The 17,664-nt window shown below is 34.5% G+C and overlaps 2 protein-coding genes across 2 annotated transcripts; one reads left to right on the plus strand and one right to left on the minus strand.

The window, feature by feature from the left end:
- Nucleotides 1-1,210: 1,210 nt before the first annotated feature.
- On the plus strand, nucleotides 1,211-5,421 carry LOC107404044 (apyrase 2). Its single transcript, XM_016010977.4, has 9 exons — nucleotides 1,211-2,117; nucleotides 2,345-2,473; nucleotides 2,566-2,622; nucleotides 2,723-2,815; nucleotides 3,573-3,778; nucleotides 4,246-4,334; nucleotides 4,465-4,682; nucleotides 4,822-5,011; nucleotides 5,096-5,421. Exons 1-9 carry the CDS (start codon nucleotides 1,770-1,772, stop codon nucleotides 5,209-5,211), a joined length of 1,446 nt encoding a protein of 481 aa, XP_015866463.3. The 5' UTR covers nucleotides 1,211-1,769; the 3' UTR covers nucleotides 5,212-5,421.
- Nucleotides 5,422-6,302: 881 nt separating this feature from the next.
- On the minus strand, nucleotides 6,303-16,607 carry LOC107404043 (cyclin-T1-4). The gene is made up of 7 exons (XM_016010976.4): nucleotides 16,299-16,607; nucleotides 15,625-15,964; nucleotides 11,136-11,217; nucleotides 10,648-10,782; nucleotides 9,416-9,591; nucleotides 9,185-9,336; nucleotides 6,303-7,432 (listed from the first exon to the last, which is right to left on the minus strand). The coding sequence occupies exons 2-7, from the start codon at nucleotides 15,867-15,869 to the stop codon at nucleotides 6,468-6,470; spliced, it is 1,755 nt and encodes a 584-aa protein (XP_015866462.1). The 5' UTR covers nucleotides 15,870-15,964; nucleotides 16,299-16,607; the 3' UTR covers nucleotides 6,303-6,467.
- Between the last annotated feature and the right edge of the window lie 1,057 nt (nucleotides 16,608-17,664).

Below are 17,664 nucleotides of genomic sequence, written 5' to 3' on the forward strand. Positions count from 1 at the left end.
TGTAAAATTTACAATAGAATAATATCTTCAAAACAAATGATCAGATCCATATTTCGTTTAGTTTGTTAGGAGAAGCCATTGTGGTTTGGCTGATGCTTAAGGAGGCTAAAGCTTGTTCAGCAACTACTTGATGAAAATACTTAGGTATAAAAATGCAAAGTTACCGAATAATAGTTAGATTGAAAAATCAAGTTAATGTAAATCTCGGACAAGATTATCAGAGTAGCAGGGAAAAAGTATTAGAATACCCATTAGTTAATTGCTACCCAAGAAAACATTAAAGTGCCCCAATCTTTTTTATTTTTTTATTTTTTGGGTTAAACCACCATGGAAGATCTCATAGCAGTATTTTTTTGCCCGTCTGTACCCAACCCAAACCCAGATTGTGAAAAATTCGAATTGAACCAAAAATGGGTCAATTTTAAAAGCTTTGGTGATTCAAAATATCAAAGGAAAAAAAAAAAAAAAGAAAAAAAAAAAGCTACAAAGTTTAAAGGGTCTTTGTGTAAGAGCTTCGGGTGGCTGCTAAAGATGGAGAAGAAAGAAGCTATGGATGGAAGAAGATGAAGGAGAAATGCAGCTTCTGCAAAAAGATTTATATTTTTCAAAAATAATATAAAAGAAAAATGAACTGAGATACTAGGCTGGCTATGATTTGGCATAATATGCGGCATTTTTAGAGTGGTAACAGTTGATTTAGCATCACTGTAATAGGTAAGATTTTTTTCAGTAATTTTTATTTTTGATTATACTTTAAAAACTAAAAAATATATATTAAAAATTTCTATAGATATTTTGTTTTTTTGTTTTTTTTTTAATTTTTGATTATATTTTAAAAACCAAAAAATATATATTAAAAATATATATATATATATATATATTTTTTTTTTTTATGGCTAACGATATCAATAGATTTTACATTAAAATTTGTTTTGTTGTTATTTAACAAACAAAGAACAACAATGGTAGACAACCAAAAAAGAAAAAAATAAAAAAGAGGCGTAGTGCATTTGACAATGGAGACGAGTAGAGTGGACCACTTTGAACGAAAGCGGGTCCAAATCCAAATTGAGAGGCAGAGGCGGGGCAGAGAGTGGGCTGTGGGTTTGGATACGCGGGTATGGGCAAATGGGCAATGATGGGTATTACGATATATTAGGGGGGGAAGGGGGTGCGGTAATGGGTGTCACAGTGAGTAGCCCGTTTGCTGATCCCGTGCAGCAGCAGGAGGAGGAGAAGAAGAGCACACAGTGCGTTGTACAGTACAGTGTTTGCGTCGTCTTTACGTACATAATTGAATTGAATTTGTCAATTGCTTTGCTTGCCTTGCCCTCCCCCACCCCTCCTGTGTACTGTACCCCGATACCCATACTTATATTTCAGCTGCTTCTTTTGGGTTTGGTTTGTTGCTGTAAACTGCAATCTGCAATCCCAATCCAAAATGCTGCAGCAGCAAATAATGATGTGAATGTGGATCGTGTGGATGTGGATGTGAATGCAAATGCAAACAAAACAAAAACGTGTTTTCTTGTATTTGTTGTTGGAATCCAATTAATTATATTTATAATATCCCAATCTCCAATCCCAAATCTGGAGAGCTGGAGCCCCTTCAGGAAACCACCTCCTCCTCCAAGCAGTCCCTCAACGGTCAGATCCGTTACCGATCTCCTTCCTCCGCCGAACTCCTGCTGGACGCCCAGTCCAATTCCCCTCCCTCCTCCTCCTCCGATCAAGACCACCTCCACCTCCTTGACTCCTCCTCCGACAAGATGCTCAAGCGGCCCGGTGGTGGTCGCTCCTCCCTCTCCGACAAGATCCACCGTTACAGAGGGGTTCTTCTCGTAATCGCCGTCCCTCTTCTCCTCGTCTCCTTCGTTCTCTATGTGATGCCTCCCCGCTCTTCCTCCAATTCCTTGCAGGAGTACACCTTCAACCACCGCAAGGTTCCTCCTGAACTCCTCAGATCCACCTCCTCCGATTTCTCCTCCTCCTCCCCCACCAACACTTACGCCGTTATCTTTGACGCTGGTAGCTCTGGCAGCCGCGTCCACGTCTTCTGCTTTGACCCCAGTCTTGATCTCGTTCCCATTGGCAGAGATCTCGAGCTTTTCGACAAGGTCCTTTTTTTCTTTTTCTTTCTTTCTTTTTTTTTTTTTTCTTTTTTCTTTTGTAGATAAATAATATTTATTATATTCATCTTCTGCTGCTGCTCCTCCTCCTTCTCCTCCTGCTGCTACTAGTCCTAAGTCCTACTGTTACTGTTACTGCTGCTGCTGCTTCTTGTATCTTGTTTTGATTTTGATTTATTTCTGCTGAATCGAATTTGTTTGGAGGAACTCAACAGACAAAACCAGGGCTCAGTGCATATGCAAACGACCCTGAGGCTGCTGCAAACTCTCTGATTGGCCTCCTCGATGAAGCACAGAATGCCGTTCCCAAAGATCTGCGTCCCTCTACTCCTGTTCGGGTTGGGGTAAGACTTTTTTGGATTTTTACTCTCTGCTCCTTACCGCCACCATTTACTTCAATTTCTTCTGAAATTTCCTATTTTTCATAATAACCCAGGCAACTGCTGGCTTAAGGTCCTTGCCAGGCGACACCTCTGATCGGATTTTGCAAGCGGTATTTCCCATTTCCCCCTGCATTTAAAAAATAAAATAAGATAATAGTTGCATGCTCTCACCCATAAACTAGTCTTCCTCTTTTCTCTTTTCTTATTAAGGTTAGGGATTTACTGAAACACAAAAGCTCCTTCAAAGCTGCCTCAGATTCAGTCTCTGTTATTGATGGAACCCAAGAAGGATCTTATGAGTGGGTATGGAATATTGAACATTGAATATTGAATTTCATTTATCAACTTCTTTAATTTACTTTTTTGTTTCATGCATGGATTTCCAATTCCTTTACTTTTGACTGCATTTAATCCCTGTATGCATCTTATTAGCAGCTCCTAGTTAGTAATTGCCAAATTATATACTTGTAAAGTAGGTATTATCAGTGCATGATGGCAGAATCTGTATCTTCATGCTACCTTGTAAATAAAACTTGGAAAGGAAACAAAAAAAAAAAAATATATATATATATATATATATATAGACACACACACATATATAAAATAATTATCCAATCATAATGCAGTGAAAAAAAAAAAAAATCAGGCTGAATTAAAAATGACCAATTTATCGTGACTAATTTGAACTGTATCTTTTTCAAGGCCATATATATCGTGACTGGGTCAGAACTATATACATATATATATATATATATATATATATATCTTTTTCAAGAGAGGAAGTAATTGAGATCCACTTAACACAGTGTAATTCAAAGTTAATATTAGTTAATATTTACCTGCCATAAACTTATAAAAATTACAACAATCTATAGAAATTCTGTTAGTGAAGCCAACATCCGACTTAAAATTCTGAATGAATTTTCTGAATCATCATGTACTGTATTTCCAAAGTAATTATTTAGGATGCATGAACGACGATTACTGATTAGAATATGTGTTGTCCTCATGGAGAGCAATATACAATCATGTATTTTTAACTTGCTTGTTGTTTTTACAGGTGACGATAAATTATTTACTAGGAAATTTGGGGAAGAAGTATTCAAATACAGTAGGAGTAGTTGATCTTGGAGGTGGATCTGTCCAAATGGCTTATGCTATCTCGGAGACAGCTGCTGCAAAGGCACCAAGGCTGTCTGATGGACAAGATAGTTATGTGAAGGAAATGTATCTTAAAGGAGCAAAATATCACCTCTATGTTCACAGGTTTTGGTCTTTCCCTGGAAAAATTGATGTCATGATTCTATAATGTATGACTGTTTGTGAATTATCTTATTGGGCTTAACATTTTTTTTTTTTTTTTTTGGGGGGGCTGGTTATTCTTCTTAGTCTGTTCTCATATCACCTATCACTATCTAATTGTTACAATCATTACATGTCTAAAAAACAGTGTTTCCTTTAGTCTTTTAGGAAAAGTATAAAATCACACTTTTACTTCAGGACGTGTTTTAACTGGGGCCTTAAAACTGTTATCTTTTAAGCAATCTCATCCCTGAACTCAAATATGTCCCTTTGTTAGGTTTTCTGCTGAAATTATAATAAATAAATTGATTATTGTTGTACTGTTCCTATTTTCTTTTTACTCTGTTTGTAATATATTGTGTGTTTCATTTTTCTTCAATTTTCACAGAATTCTATGCTATGTTAATTTGATTTTTGCATCTTGTATGTAGTTACCTGAGTTACGGCTTGCTAGCAGCTCGAGCAGAGATTTTAAAGGTTTCTGATTCTGGCAACCCCTGCATCTTACTTGGCTATGATGGTATATAGGACTTTTCCTTGTGGATTAATATCGTCCACAACTTTCTTTTGCATCTAATATTGTTTCACTGAATAGAGATATTATGTTTCTTTGTTGCATCTAATGTATTATCACTCCATCTTTTTTTCAGGGTCTTACGTATATGGAGGAAAAGAGTATAAAGCATTTGCTTCATTGTCTGGCTCTAGCGTTGATGGGTGCAGGAGAGTAGCTATAAAAGCTCTCAAAATAAAAGAATCTACATGTACACACATGAAATGCACATTTGGTGGGGTATGGAATGGTGGAGGAGGAGATGGACAAAGACACTTATTTGTTGCGTCATTTTTCTTTGACAGGGCTGCTGAGGTTAAGTATTTCAATCCTTATTAATATTTGATTTGTGGATTATTTTTTTTATTTTTTATTTTTTTTTTTTTTTGAGGTACCATGATGTGGTCATGCTAACAAATAATGTGTCTATATGTATGTATATATATGTATATAGGCTGGTTTTATTAATCCCAATGAGCCGGTAGCCAAAGTTCATCCTGCTGATTTTGAGGAGGCAGCTAAGCGTGCTTGTCAAACGAAACTTGTGGATGCCAAATCCATATATCCACATGTGGAGGAAGACAATTTGCCATATATATGCATGGATCTGGTTTACCAATACACATTACTTGTAGATGGATTTGGTACGATGTCAATGACATTTTAAAGTCGGTTAATTGAGAAAATAAAACAACAAATTCTAATATTTCCATTTAACCATTGGACAGGTCTGGATCCGTGGCAAGAGATTACACTGGTGAAACAAGTTAAATATCGTAATTCACTGGTTGAAGCAGCATGGCCTCTAGGCAGTGCCATAGAGGCTGTGTCATCGTTGAAATGATTGGGGATCACTTCATTATTATTACTATCTAAATTACCCACTGAAAATTTCGGCAAGAATCTTGGATTTTGAGAATAATGGGAGATATTTTAGTTTTATTTTTTATTTTTAAATTTAATTTTCTCCATTTGTAATTATAATTCTGATTCAATTCAATTTAGTTCAATTAGTATGCCTGTGGGTTTGAACGAAAATGGCCATTCTAATTCATTCGTGTGCCTCTCCGGATATTTAGTACATTTTTTTCATTTGTTATTCCTCTACTCTCAAATTGACAAAAATAAAGTAACACAAAAAGTTTTAACACCATTTCAGTACTAATCCAATAGATTTATTTCTAATTTAAAGACCATTATTAGGTTCAAAATCTGAGCAAAAACCTCCATATCTAATTGTATAATAACCTAGGTTTGAGCTCATCTGAGTCATCATTTTCATCCAGTAAATTGCCTATCTTGCATTTACCTATCAATTACCCATAAAAGGATCAAGAGAGAGTCAGCCAGGCATTACATAGGAGCAAATTCAGAAATTAGCCTTACCAATGAGGCACATTGCATTACCCAATCTACTGGCAATTCGTAGACCATACCCATTCCATTCGACCTTAGACAGCCAAACACACACCAAACGTAGGAATTGATGTAAAAAATCAAAGAACGGGATGGGAACAAAAGATGAGAGAGGAGACAAAGAAACCCTTACCTTGGAGCTTCCATACAAGACAAAATCTGCCAGTGAGAAGAAGCTTTGAGATCGATGAAGCTTGGGTGTTTTAGCAGCTAAGCTGTGCTTCTTTCTGAAGCTTTATTCTTTAGCTTTATTTATTTTATTTTTCTTCTAATGTCAGATCTGCCTTTTGTTTTCCTCAATCACCATGTAAACAGAGAATCCATTGAAGCATGAAAAGCATGCGTCAGCTACATCTTCATAAAAGAAGATGAGGTGCACTTCTTTCAAGCACTGCCTTTCCATTATGCCTCCGGACGTTTCACCATCCCCACAAAATCCAGAGACACTAGCTTCTAAATTTTGCATATTTTTGTATTCGAGACCAAAAATACATTTAGACTTGAAAAATACAGATATCATGAGGTCGGACAAGAAAGACAACTTCAATTACAAGATTCATCATAGAAGGATTGCATAGTCCCATGGTTGAATTATGTCGTGCTCTAAAAATTCATTATAATATTGTTCTAACAAAAAGAGAGGAGAAGACAAACTATTTATCCATTAAACCTTACACAAAATGGTCAATCATGTCGTTGCTTCCCCTCATTGGTCAGTGGGCTTCCTGCCTTTCTCTTGCGGTGGTTTGATTTGGGTGACTGAAATTCAGCATCATCAAATGCTGATACTTCCCCTTCTTCCACATTATTTAAATCTGGACCAGATTGTTGCCCCTTCAGCCCTTGATAATGTTCATCTCTCACACCCTCTTGATGTTTCCCCTGATGCAACTCGTCATTTTCTGGCCTGTTTGAGGACTTCAACCAGTTTTGTCTCCTGTCCCGCTTGGTTTTCTCACTTCCAGCAGCCAATTCAATACCATCTTCTAGCTCTCTCTCAATCAGATCATCCTCATCCATCAGGTCTGTTCTCCGGGCTACATCACCAGACTTCCTACGTTTCTCCAATGCTGCCTTTACTTTGTCCCTGTCAATTTTCTTGAATTCTTCCTGAGGTGACCGACCAAGTGTACCTCGTCTATTTTCTAAATTCCGGCCAAAATGTTTATCCTTCAATTCCCCTGGTTCCCTTGTTTCACTTCTCCCAACATTACTTTCATGATCTTCTTCACCAGCTCCCTCTGAATCCAACCTTGATATGTTTTGAGCTTCCCCTACCTTCTCTTGGTAAGGCAATTGCTCCAGTTCAGAGTGTTGATTATCTTTGAATTCCCCATCCACCTTCTGATCCAAAATTTTCAATTCCGTACTTGCATAGTCATTACTCCGACTTTCAGTGACTCTTGGAGGCCCCCCTTGATTATCAGCATATGATAACTCAGATGCTGGTCTAGATAATGCAGGCTTTGAGGTTCCAGGTCTCATACCTCCAGTCTGTGAATAACTGTTGGTTGTTACATGTTCTTCATTGCTAGTGGCAGCTTTTGCAGGAGCCCGATGAGTAGCTCCACTTGCGGCACTTCCTTCAACATCACTGGAAGGTGGGACCCGATTTTGTTCATACAGTTCCAACATTTGATTGCTAACTTCTGCAGGAAAGTACCGTCCACAGTCAAAGCTGATAGCCAACAAGTTTATAGCAACTTTAAATAAATTTAGACATCATGATTGCAAAACACAAATACACACTCCGCAACTTTTCAAAAATATTTCTTTTCTCAACTGTCATTAAACCAGTTTAAACTTATTAATTTTTTCCTCAGACCTGGGAACACAATAAAAATTTGTGGGGTCAAAAGAAAAGGAAGAGCTTTGCGTGACAAGAAAAAGGAAAATACAGGTTTTATGGTAACTGGTTCCTGCACAGACTTGGGATTTCGCCTTATTCTAGACTAGATATAGAGACTGAAATCTTTTGGTGACATAATATAAGCATAATTAACATGGGAGACTAAAAAGCTCTCGTGTGCAGGAGAAAACTGTTGGTAAATGTGTTTCGGCAGTGACCAAAACTTATATTTTCGTTCACCTCACAAAGTTATTCTGCAGAAGTAACTCATGATGAGGTTCCACAACATGTTGGCCCAGATTGTATAACAAAGGAGAGGAAGGTTAGGGTATCAGAGAAGCCTGATCAACAACTAAACTTCTCTGATAAACTAATCTCCAGATAACTGTCTATGGACAGAACAGTTTCAAAATAGCATCATTGAAATAGGGAAGTTTGTGGCATACTCAAACCAAAAATGGGAGAACCCAGTATAATGGTATTGAAGGTCAATTTTGAAAAATAGAGAGATGTAAAGGTTTATCACTTATTAATAATCCACATGACACTGCTTTTTTAAATTGCAATGCATATTGTTTAAATAATTTTATGATATTGCTGAGGAAGTTGGAGAGAGCTTCTCATTCAAGTACTAACTCACAATGCACCAACTTATAAGATAAACGGCAGCTAGTGAGGAGCACTACCTTGCTAATACCTCAAAACATAAATGCATAATTCATAAATGTAAAATATCAATACATTCCTTAATAGTTTGATAATTCATTTGTTGGGTGGATAGGTTCCCCAGTTAACAAACTAGTTTCATCAATTCAAACTACTTGAAGTTAGCAACGAAAAGATCCAACTGATGAATATTAAAACTATAAGGAGCAAACTGATGAATCTAAAAAAATAATGGTAGCTTTCTCTAATTAGTGAACTTCAAGGGAGATCAATGAAAGTTTCCTCTTCACATATACTTTATGTATGGCGTGAAGACTACTGATGTTTTTCACCAAGAGAGAGCTTATTAACCAAGCTACTTGTAATGACCCACTCAAAAGCTAGGTAAAGTAATCCACTAAAATGGGGCGTAGTTTGTATCAACGTTGCACTCTACACAACAACTAGACTTGCTACTGCATTTCTAAAATTACAAGTTTAACATTAACACTATACTTAGAATCTATTGTCTGTTTCTGATAATTATTGTCTACTTCTGAGAATTAGGCTAAGTGACAAAATTAGAAACCATTTTAAGTGACAAAACTAATTTTTTTTTTCCCCCCGAAATTAGCATCTTGCCACATTAAATCTCATGTAAAATTGTGATAGGGAGTTATTTAATCATGTATGAGCTTTGCTTTTACCTTTTTTTCATCTCAACTCTATGTATGTATGTGACAACAAGATGTATGGAGTTCTGGGTTTTTGTTATCTTCTGCTAGTATTTTCTTCATGAGCACGATGTTCGTACAATTTTGGCCTATAATACAACCTTTTTTTTTTCTTCCCCCCCCCTCTTCAGCATACAGAGGAGAATTTAAGTAGAAAATAATGCAATACCAACCTTCCAACTGGCGTGGGGTTACATCAAATTCCTGCCACCAGACCTTCTCACCATCTGATGGGAGCTTTACTTTAAGGAACTTAGCAGCAAGAAAAATGGCACCAGCAGCAATATGATGAGGCTTGAATTGCAAGCAAAGAGACGTCCGAAGTCTGCATTCCACATACAATTACAAGAGAAGAATGAAGACAGGCCTAAATGGGCAATCTAAGTAGACAAAGACAAGCATACCCATCATTGACAAAGTTCCATGCAACTTGAGCAAGAGCATTCTGAGCTACTTTGAATTTCTTTATCGCCTCGACAAGGGGTTTGTATGGATGCTGCACATTAAGATCAAAACCCAGAGTTGCAAGAACAACCCTTTCTCCAAGTAAAATTAATTCCTTCTGTTGTTCATATACTTCCTGCATGATATTTGCAAATGTATGAATAAACCAAACATAAATAAATACAAACCTTTTTGAAACTATACTATGATGACAAAACAATAGTACTTTAGACTATGAAAAGAAATATAGGGAAGAAAAGGGACACAAAAACAAATGTGGAAACCAATTAAATATGGAAAAATTACAGTGACACCCTCTGTTGTTTTGCTTTTATTTATTATTTTATTTATTTATTTATTTATTTATTTATTTATTTTTGTTGTTAGATCTACCTTTGTAATTCCAAAAATTTACAGTTACATCCCATCAGATGTTAAATCTTTTATATACTTACGGTTAAAACCCCTCCATCAGTCTAACAATACTTTTATGTTAGTCTGCAGATTTTTTACAAAAATTAAGTTTCAAATTCTAATGTGTAACCTAACAACACTAAAAGATTGGTTCACACAAAAGAACGTTACACCCACAGAAATCTAACTCAAGTTGGTATGGTGTTATTTAATGTAAAAGTTTTTCCAACAAAACTATTACAATAGGTTTGAGAAGTTGGACACAGTAATTTTGTAAATTAAAAAAGTTAAAGTGTAGACTGACTGTCTGATTGACAGTGGGATCATGTTACAAAGGATTCCAAGCTAGAAAGTCAATGATTTCATCAAAATCATACATGTTAAAAAGACATCCATTGGTCACTTTATCGGGAGGGGGAGAGAGAGAGAGAGAGAGAGGAAAATAAAACAACCAAGGAGGGAAAAATGTAAGCATTTATACCAATGCCAAAACTCAAATTAAGTTTCATAAGTATCTTCTTTACTATAATTGAAGTGATTATATGTTTCTTATGTTACTTGAAATATAAAATTAAAATAAAATAATGATAAAATAAAATTAAAAAAATGACTCCACATAACAACCAGCAGGCACACTATAATGTTGTGGTTTAGCCACTGAATGGAGAACAACTAAAGTTAAGAACAAAACATGGTGAGAAAAAGATCAATAACTCTGCAGACTATACACACACTTCGAAGAATGGTATGTACAAGCATACTACAGCCATAACTATACCTTCTGCTTGATCTTCTGAACAGCAGTGGGGTCCTTTTTATGAATGATTTCATATGAGACAAGAATAACATCTTTTAATGGCCGTGGAGTTTCTTCAACCTTCCCAGCAAGAAACATACACACTGTTGCAATGGTCTGTAGACCAATTTAATGGAAATTAAGCACTAAATTTGATCATATGCCCCATGAAAATATATTAATTAACAACTAAACCTGTACATCTTCTGTTGCTGCATTTTATTAATAAATATAAATCATTTTGAATGGTCCAAAAGGGACAAATAACTCAATCCACCAAATTCAAGTACAGTTATATTGTAAAGATTTTATATTAAAATAAGTGGAAATTCAAATTCATCTTTGCATACTGATCATTACTTGCGTTGTTTGAAAATCCCAACTAAAAAGAAAGAAGAAAAAGCAACTGGAGCATGAAAGTGCCCACCACCCCACCCCTAGGAGAGCATTCAAGTTGCAAGCAAACTTACTCTCCTATCATTCTTTGCATGGGATTGACGAAGGAAGAATCGATGACAGAAAATTATGGCTGTTGCAATTGTGACCTGGGGTCTGCAGTATAAAATAATCAAGCATCATAATCATGTTGCACCAATCTCCCTCAAAAAAAAAAAATAATAATAATAATAATAAAAGAAAAATATGACACAATTTCAAGTTCACCATGCAATTGTAAAGTTTAAATGTTGTTCAGCTATAGTGTGAACAGCAAATCCTTGACAACCAGATTTGACAGTTTAATATTCTTTGACTGAATTGCACAGGAGAGTAAAAGATTAATAATGACTTAGGTTGTTAGAGCAAATAACTAGCCTTTGAACAGATTGATATCGTCAATTTGTCAAGGTTGATGTAAACCACTCTTCCAATCAGATAGATTTACTAATGTTTCCACTAAAAGATATATCAAAAACTATTCTTTCTTCTCAGCCAAATGTTAACAAAGCATGAGAAAGACATGATAGAAATCAGAGAAAGATGAGGAGATAAAGGGCAGAGAAAAAGAGAGAGAAGGAGATGAATGAGAAAGTTAAGGATGAGGAAGATGATATGGTAGCAAAAAATGAAAGGTTTTATTTTATATTTTTTTTCCTTTGAAAGAAAACAAAAAAAAAAAAAAAAAAAAGGAAAAAAAAAAAAAAAAAAAAAAAAAGAAAAGAAAAGAAGAAGCCTAAAGCTACTTCACATAACAATAGAAAATACAAAAGAGGAATTAGGAGCTGAAAACTCAGAATAATCTACACCTTCTCTGGATGGAAAAGAAGAATAATAATAATCCCATCAATACTGCCTGTTCCCGGGTATAAAATAACAATACACATCTTTTCTCTAATGTATAAAAAACATAATATTCTATTATAATGAAAATGAAAGTGCATAAATAATTCACGAGGATAATAAATCCTCTAAAACAGAAAAATACAATCAGTTTTTGGTCTGGGAAAACCAATAGTAAATAGATCTTAAAGTTAGTAATCAACAGTGACAACAGGATGAAGAAAACTCCCAGGAAAATCCAACTTACTTAACCAAATCAATCCAAAAGTACTGCTCTTTCATGTTGAAAAACATGATTTATGAACTCATTATCCTTTGTACACATCATACATCACTCAAGGGGCAAGCTGACATATCTCCTTTATTTGCAATATATTACACGTACTGATTGAACTCTGAAAAAGCAAGCATATCAACTGTGATAATTTCAAATCCAGGGAGAGAAATCTCATAAATCAAAAGGTTGTGATAGGTCCCAAATCTTTCACTAGGCAAATTGGGAGTACAAGTAACCTCTTATATAACACCCATTTCCTTCTTTTTTTTTCTCTTCATCCTTTGGACATCATTACATGACTCCTTTAAAGAATAATTATAATTTTCGTATCAAGGTATAACATCCACAGGTTCCTTCTTTCCTTTTGCTGCAATATGACAGTCATATCCCTTTTCTCCCTCTCTTACGTCGCTTCCTTATCATACGCCTTTCTATATAGTCTGCTCAACTATTCCCTCATCCTCACTACTGCACCAGCCTCAAAAGATTGGTTAAAAAAGAACTCTTCTCTTTCAAAATAGCTCTAATATACTACAAGATTAAAAATTTAAAACCTATAATTTCCCCACTTCTAAAGTTTCTTCTCAAGGTTGACTTTAGTAGAGCTAGAAATCTTAACAATTCTTGAATTGGATGCAGCTGATGTTATTATGCTAGTGCAAATTAGATACCTCAAAAAGAAATTTCTTGCAAATCCCACAATAATTTTCTGATTAATGGCTTATCATTTAAGCCTTCGCTTTTAACTTGGATATTTGCCTACCAAAAAAAGCTCAAGTGTTTATCTGGCTCCTTTTGCATTGAATGCTAAATACACATGTTACAAAAAGAAGTCCTTATGCTTGCCTGTCACCATCCTTGTGCACAGTGTACAAGGACAACCAGCAAATCCATTGGTCATGTATTCCTTCATTGGCTGCTGCTGAGTTATGGTCATGGTTGGTGAGGGAAAACGGACTTTTATGATTATTTCCTTAATTTTGTTCACCTTTAACGATGAGCGAATTTAAAAGTTTAAGAGAAGCAAAAGAGAGAATATTCTTTGGATTTTTGCAATGCTAGCTTAGAATTTTACAATGTGGTTTAAGAAAAAGGTAGGATATTTGAAGATAAGAATTGTGACGCGCGGATTTATGGTATATCAAGTTTTGGGCTTCTTATGGGAATCCACTTCTAAAGAGTCTCAAGTATTTTCCAATTTCTTTGGTCTGTTTGAATTCAAAGTATGTTGTAGAATTTTAGTTTAGTTTCCTTCACTGTTTTTGAGGACTTCTCATCCTCTTTAATATCACATAATGCTTTCTTCTTGTAAATAAATTATTTTCTATATGTTCCTAGTACCAGGCCCAAAATCTATTAGATCCTCTCACCAAGCTATTATCATCTTAGGAAAAACATACACTTTTTCTGGGCATTCACCTCCTTCCTACTTTCTCTCTTCACTTCCCAGAAGAACAAATTTATTGATTTTCTTTTATAAACTGAACCAGATGCCCCACCATTCTGTGACACTTATCAAAATTTCACTTGAGCTTTGAACAATTTTTCTACTAATATTGCCCTTCATTTTTTCTCCTTAACACAAAAGCTTACTTTATGGATAGATAATAGGATCAGATATCATCAAAAATGGTAAAAACTAAACTAACAAACTACTGTTCTACATAGTATGAATATCCCTCCAACAAAATCAAAGAATTTTGAATATGCCTCCAATTATGCCTCCTAGCATAGACAACCCTAGATAATTCCTATGCTTTACCTTGTGCACCAGATACGGTCAATGCACCTTCTTCCTTCCTTGCATCATACCCAAGTTATGCTACTGATATTGTTTTCACCATGGCCAAAGATGTTTCTCCTGTCAAATCTCCCATCCTAATCTTCATAACTTTAGCTTTCGTTTCCAAATACAATCCTTTTATTTCTATTATTAACTCAAACATATTTTAAAACTCAAATATATCTTGTTTATCTTAATCAATCGACCACATGTCTCCCTTATCTTCCAGAAAACTCTACATTTCACAAAGGAAGATACCCTCTAATCCTATTCATCCACTTGTTGAGCATAACTTGAAAGATTTACAAAGAACTTCAAGTCACCATTTCCTCATAGAAACTCCCAAGGTCCTTAAAACCATTTATGCGGGTCAAAACTACCAAAATTAATGGCTTCTTCCCCATCACAAAAGAAGAGAGCTTTGTCAATTCAAAAAGGATTAGGTCTAATTCTTTTCAATAGAACTCAAAGCCATCAGGATTTGAATCCATGATCCCTCAAACAACCAGTGCTCTTTTCCATAAAAGATCAAAGTTACCTCTTCCTCCACCACTTATTTCAATATCCAGAGCATGACACCATCCCTTTTCTTTCCTTACTTCTAGAATAATAACTTTGAAACTTCTTCCATCTGATAAGCTTAGATTTGCCCAAGAAAAGGACTACTCCCTTTTTTTAGTAATTTAACATATTTTCAACCCTAACAAAATACAAGCTATCACATTACTTTCCAAAATATCATTCCTTTGCAGCTCCAACCATTGCTTCCTCAGATAAAAGATACCTCCACAAATCCAACTTCAAAGAAAATCTAACCATTCTATTTCTCTTATGTGATTATTACCAAAGTTTCCTAATCTTTGATTTTTAACAAGAACATCCTCTTTGCTTCTAAAATATTTTGCTCAACTGTTTAGAATGTGCCATACTCTTCCTTCTGCCCTTCTTACTCTCCATCATGTGCTTCATTCAGTGAACTATGTTTCCAGATTTTGAAACAAAGTATCAGCCATGTACCGAATTACCGTGGAATGTTATGTATTGGATACATGGTTCTGATCAACCCCATTTGGAAAATTCATAATTCTTAACATAAATTTATTATGCATGATAAAGAAGTATTCAGGTCATAGGTGATAAAGATATTTCGGGCTCCGATTAATTGTTCACAGAATAGAGCATGTATAAGACCGTTATACGCAATCCTTCAACATTAACATTTAGAATAACGATTTAACTGCCTATAACAACAATGGAAATGATGTCATCTATGTAGCATATTGACATATGCAATAAAAATCAAAGAATCCTCCCAAAAAAAAAAAAAAAAAAAAAAAAAAAAAAAAAACCTTGATGCAAACTGGCCATACAAACAAACGACAGGATAACCCAGACAAAAAAGGGTCCAAATATTTAGATAAAACTACATAATAGCATTTGATAAAAATAAATTTTGAATAAAGATAAACCTGTAACGGATTAATGCCCAGAACAAGAATTCAACATAATAAAAAATACAAAGAAAAAATATATATAAAAGCCAAAATGCATAGCTAAAAAATCATAAACTAAAAGGAATAAGAAATTTTAGAGAGAAAACAAGTAGATGGAAAAAACTCACACTTTAAGTCTCATCCCCAAATCTTGTAGGAATGTACAGTACGATTTGCGCAGATAAGTCTCTTTCTTTAGGTCAATGCCATCACGCCTGGATGGAGAATTGTCTTCAATTTCCTTCCTAGAGAAATACCAACGTGCTCCTCCGTCATCGGGCTTGTCCTGAGCATGCTTGTAGGAACCACCACCACCACCACCGGCACCACCTCCTTCATACATTCCATGATCACCAGACAAAAAACCAGCCATATGTATCTTCTTCTTCTTCTTCTTCTTATATCATCAATCATAAAGGACTTACTAAATCACCATATTAGTTTTATAAGAAGATTAGCTTCCTCTTCCTGTCCATGGACAAGATAAATTAATATGGAATGGGTTCCAGAAGAAAAAATTTAAATAATTAACACAAAAGTGTAACTGGGTCAGTGTGACACTTACTACTGAATATATAGATGTCTTTACTTAAGAAACGAACCCACTGAACCCATTAATTGAAAAAAAAAAAAAAAAAAAAAGCAACAGCAACAACAACAACAACCCAGAAACTAAACCCTAAATCAGAAAATAAAATTAAAAAAAATAACATTACACAAAAAAGAGAATTGCCCTGAATGACAAGCAAAACAAAAAGCGGACAAATTGACATAAACACTGATGGACCGCGAAATCGGATACCTTAATGAAGAAATTGAGATTTGATGGGCTGGGAGATTAAAAGGGCGGAATGTGAGAAGAGAAAGAGAGAGTGACAGAGCCACAAGTCACCCGAAGATCGCCGGGAGGGGGGGGGGGGGGGGGGGGGGGAGGGAGAACGGAAGAGGAGCAACTGCGACGCGACGGCCTGCGGGGAGTTGATGGAGCTGCGACTGCCGTGAGAGAATGTGATAGCGGACTGCTAGATTACAACAAGCCTGCTTAGGGTTCAATTTGCCAGATCGATCCGGGAAAATCAATCTTTTTGTTTTCCCAACTATTTTTTAATTACCGTAACCTTTTTTTTTTTTTTTTTTTTTCCCCCAAAGGTATATGCGTTTTCATTTTATTATTAATATTATTTAATTATCTAATTTCATTTAGAACTGGTGTATGCTTTTAAAAAATCATATTTAAATTTCATTTGCAAGTTTTTATCAATTTATTTTAATAATTAAATATTATAATTATATTTTAAGTATTACTTAATTATAAAATATTAATTTTAATTTTGTTTTAACTTTTTCTTTTGAAATCAATTTTGTTTTAACCTTTTAACTATAAAAATTATTTTAAAAAAACTGACAGTTAGGTCTATTATGATATATATATATAAAATTTAAAAGAAATTAATGATTATTTTTTAAAATTGTAAACATTTAAATGTAATTATGATATTAAGAAAGGATCTAAACAAAATAAAATTTACTCATCTATAGATAAAATTTCTTTTTATATGCCATCATCTTATCCTTGACAAATAAAATAATATGTTAAAATAGACAAATTGATAATGTTAATCTTTCAACATGGAATAATTATAACTATCACAGAGATATATATAACTAGCCGCCAATTAAACAAAGATTAATAATTTTCACATAGATCATATATAATGATATTTTATTTTATTCAGCATAATTTTATAACTTTTTATGTTTTTAATCTAATGGGATATATAATTTACCTATAATACAATAATACATAATAGTAATACGATATATATATATATATACATATGTTAGTTATTTAAACTGCAAACCTTGAGTGACATTGCCTCTACGCAATGAGAATAAAAAAGAAATGTATAATTTTTTTCAGAAGGTTTATAACAAGACTGACCAAGCCAGTTTGACTGAATTGATACAATTGGATTTTTCATCTATAGTCGATTTGATTTGGTTCGAATAACTGGTACAATTCAATTTTTGATTCATAGTTAATTTAATTTGGTTTGGATAATTTTTAAATTGAATCTAATTGATTATATATATAGATTAATTTTATAGTGGTGATTCACATTGCGGATAATCAGCACCATAAGAAAAACCGTGTATATATATATATA

The sequence above is a fragment of the Ziziphus jujuba genome, chromosome 3, assembly GCF_031755915.1.
Source record: "Ziziphus jujuba cultivar Dongzao chromosome 3, ASM3175591v1".
Lineage (NCBI taxonomy): Eukaryota > Viridiplantae > Streptophyta > Magnoliopsida > Rosales > Rhamnaceae > Ziziphus > Ziziphus jujuba.

Excerpts from the sequence above, each read along its gene's own strand:
- LOC107404044 (XM_016010977.4), top strand. The coding sequence starts at position 1,770 with ATGCTCAAGCGGCCCGGTGGTGGTCGCTCCTCCCTCTCCGACAAGATC. Across the intron at positions 2,474-2,565 it reads CTACTCCTGTTCGGGTTGGG|GCAACTGCTGGCTTAAGGTC; the intron begins GTAAGACTTTTT and ends ATAATAACCCAG. Across the intron at positions 2,623-2,722 it reads CTGATCGGATTTTGCAAGCG|GTTAGGGATTTACTGAAACA; the intron begins GTATTTCCCATT and ends TTTCTTATTAAG.
- LOC107404043 (XM_016010976.4), bottom strand. The coding sequence starts at position 15,869 with ATGGCTGGTTTTTTGTCTGGTGATCATGGAATGTATGAAGGAGGTGGT. Across the intron at positions 11,218-15,624 it reads TTGGGGATGAGACTTAAAGT|ACCCCAGGTCACAATTGCAA; the intron begins GTGAGTTTTTTC and ends TTTATACTGCAG. Across the intron at positions 9,337-9,415 it reads TGGAACTTTGTCAATGATGG|ACTTCGGACGTCTCTTTGCT; the intron begins GTATGCTTGTCT and ends TGTGGAATGCAG.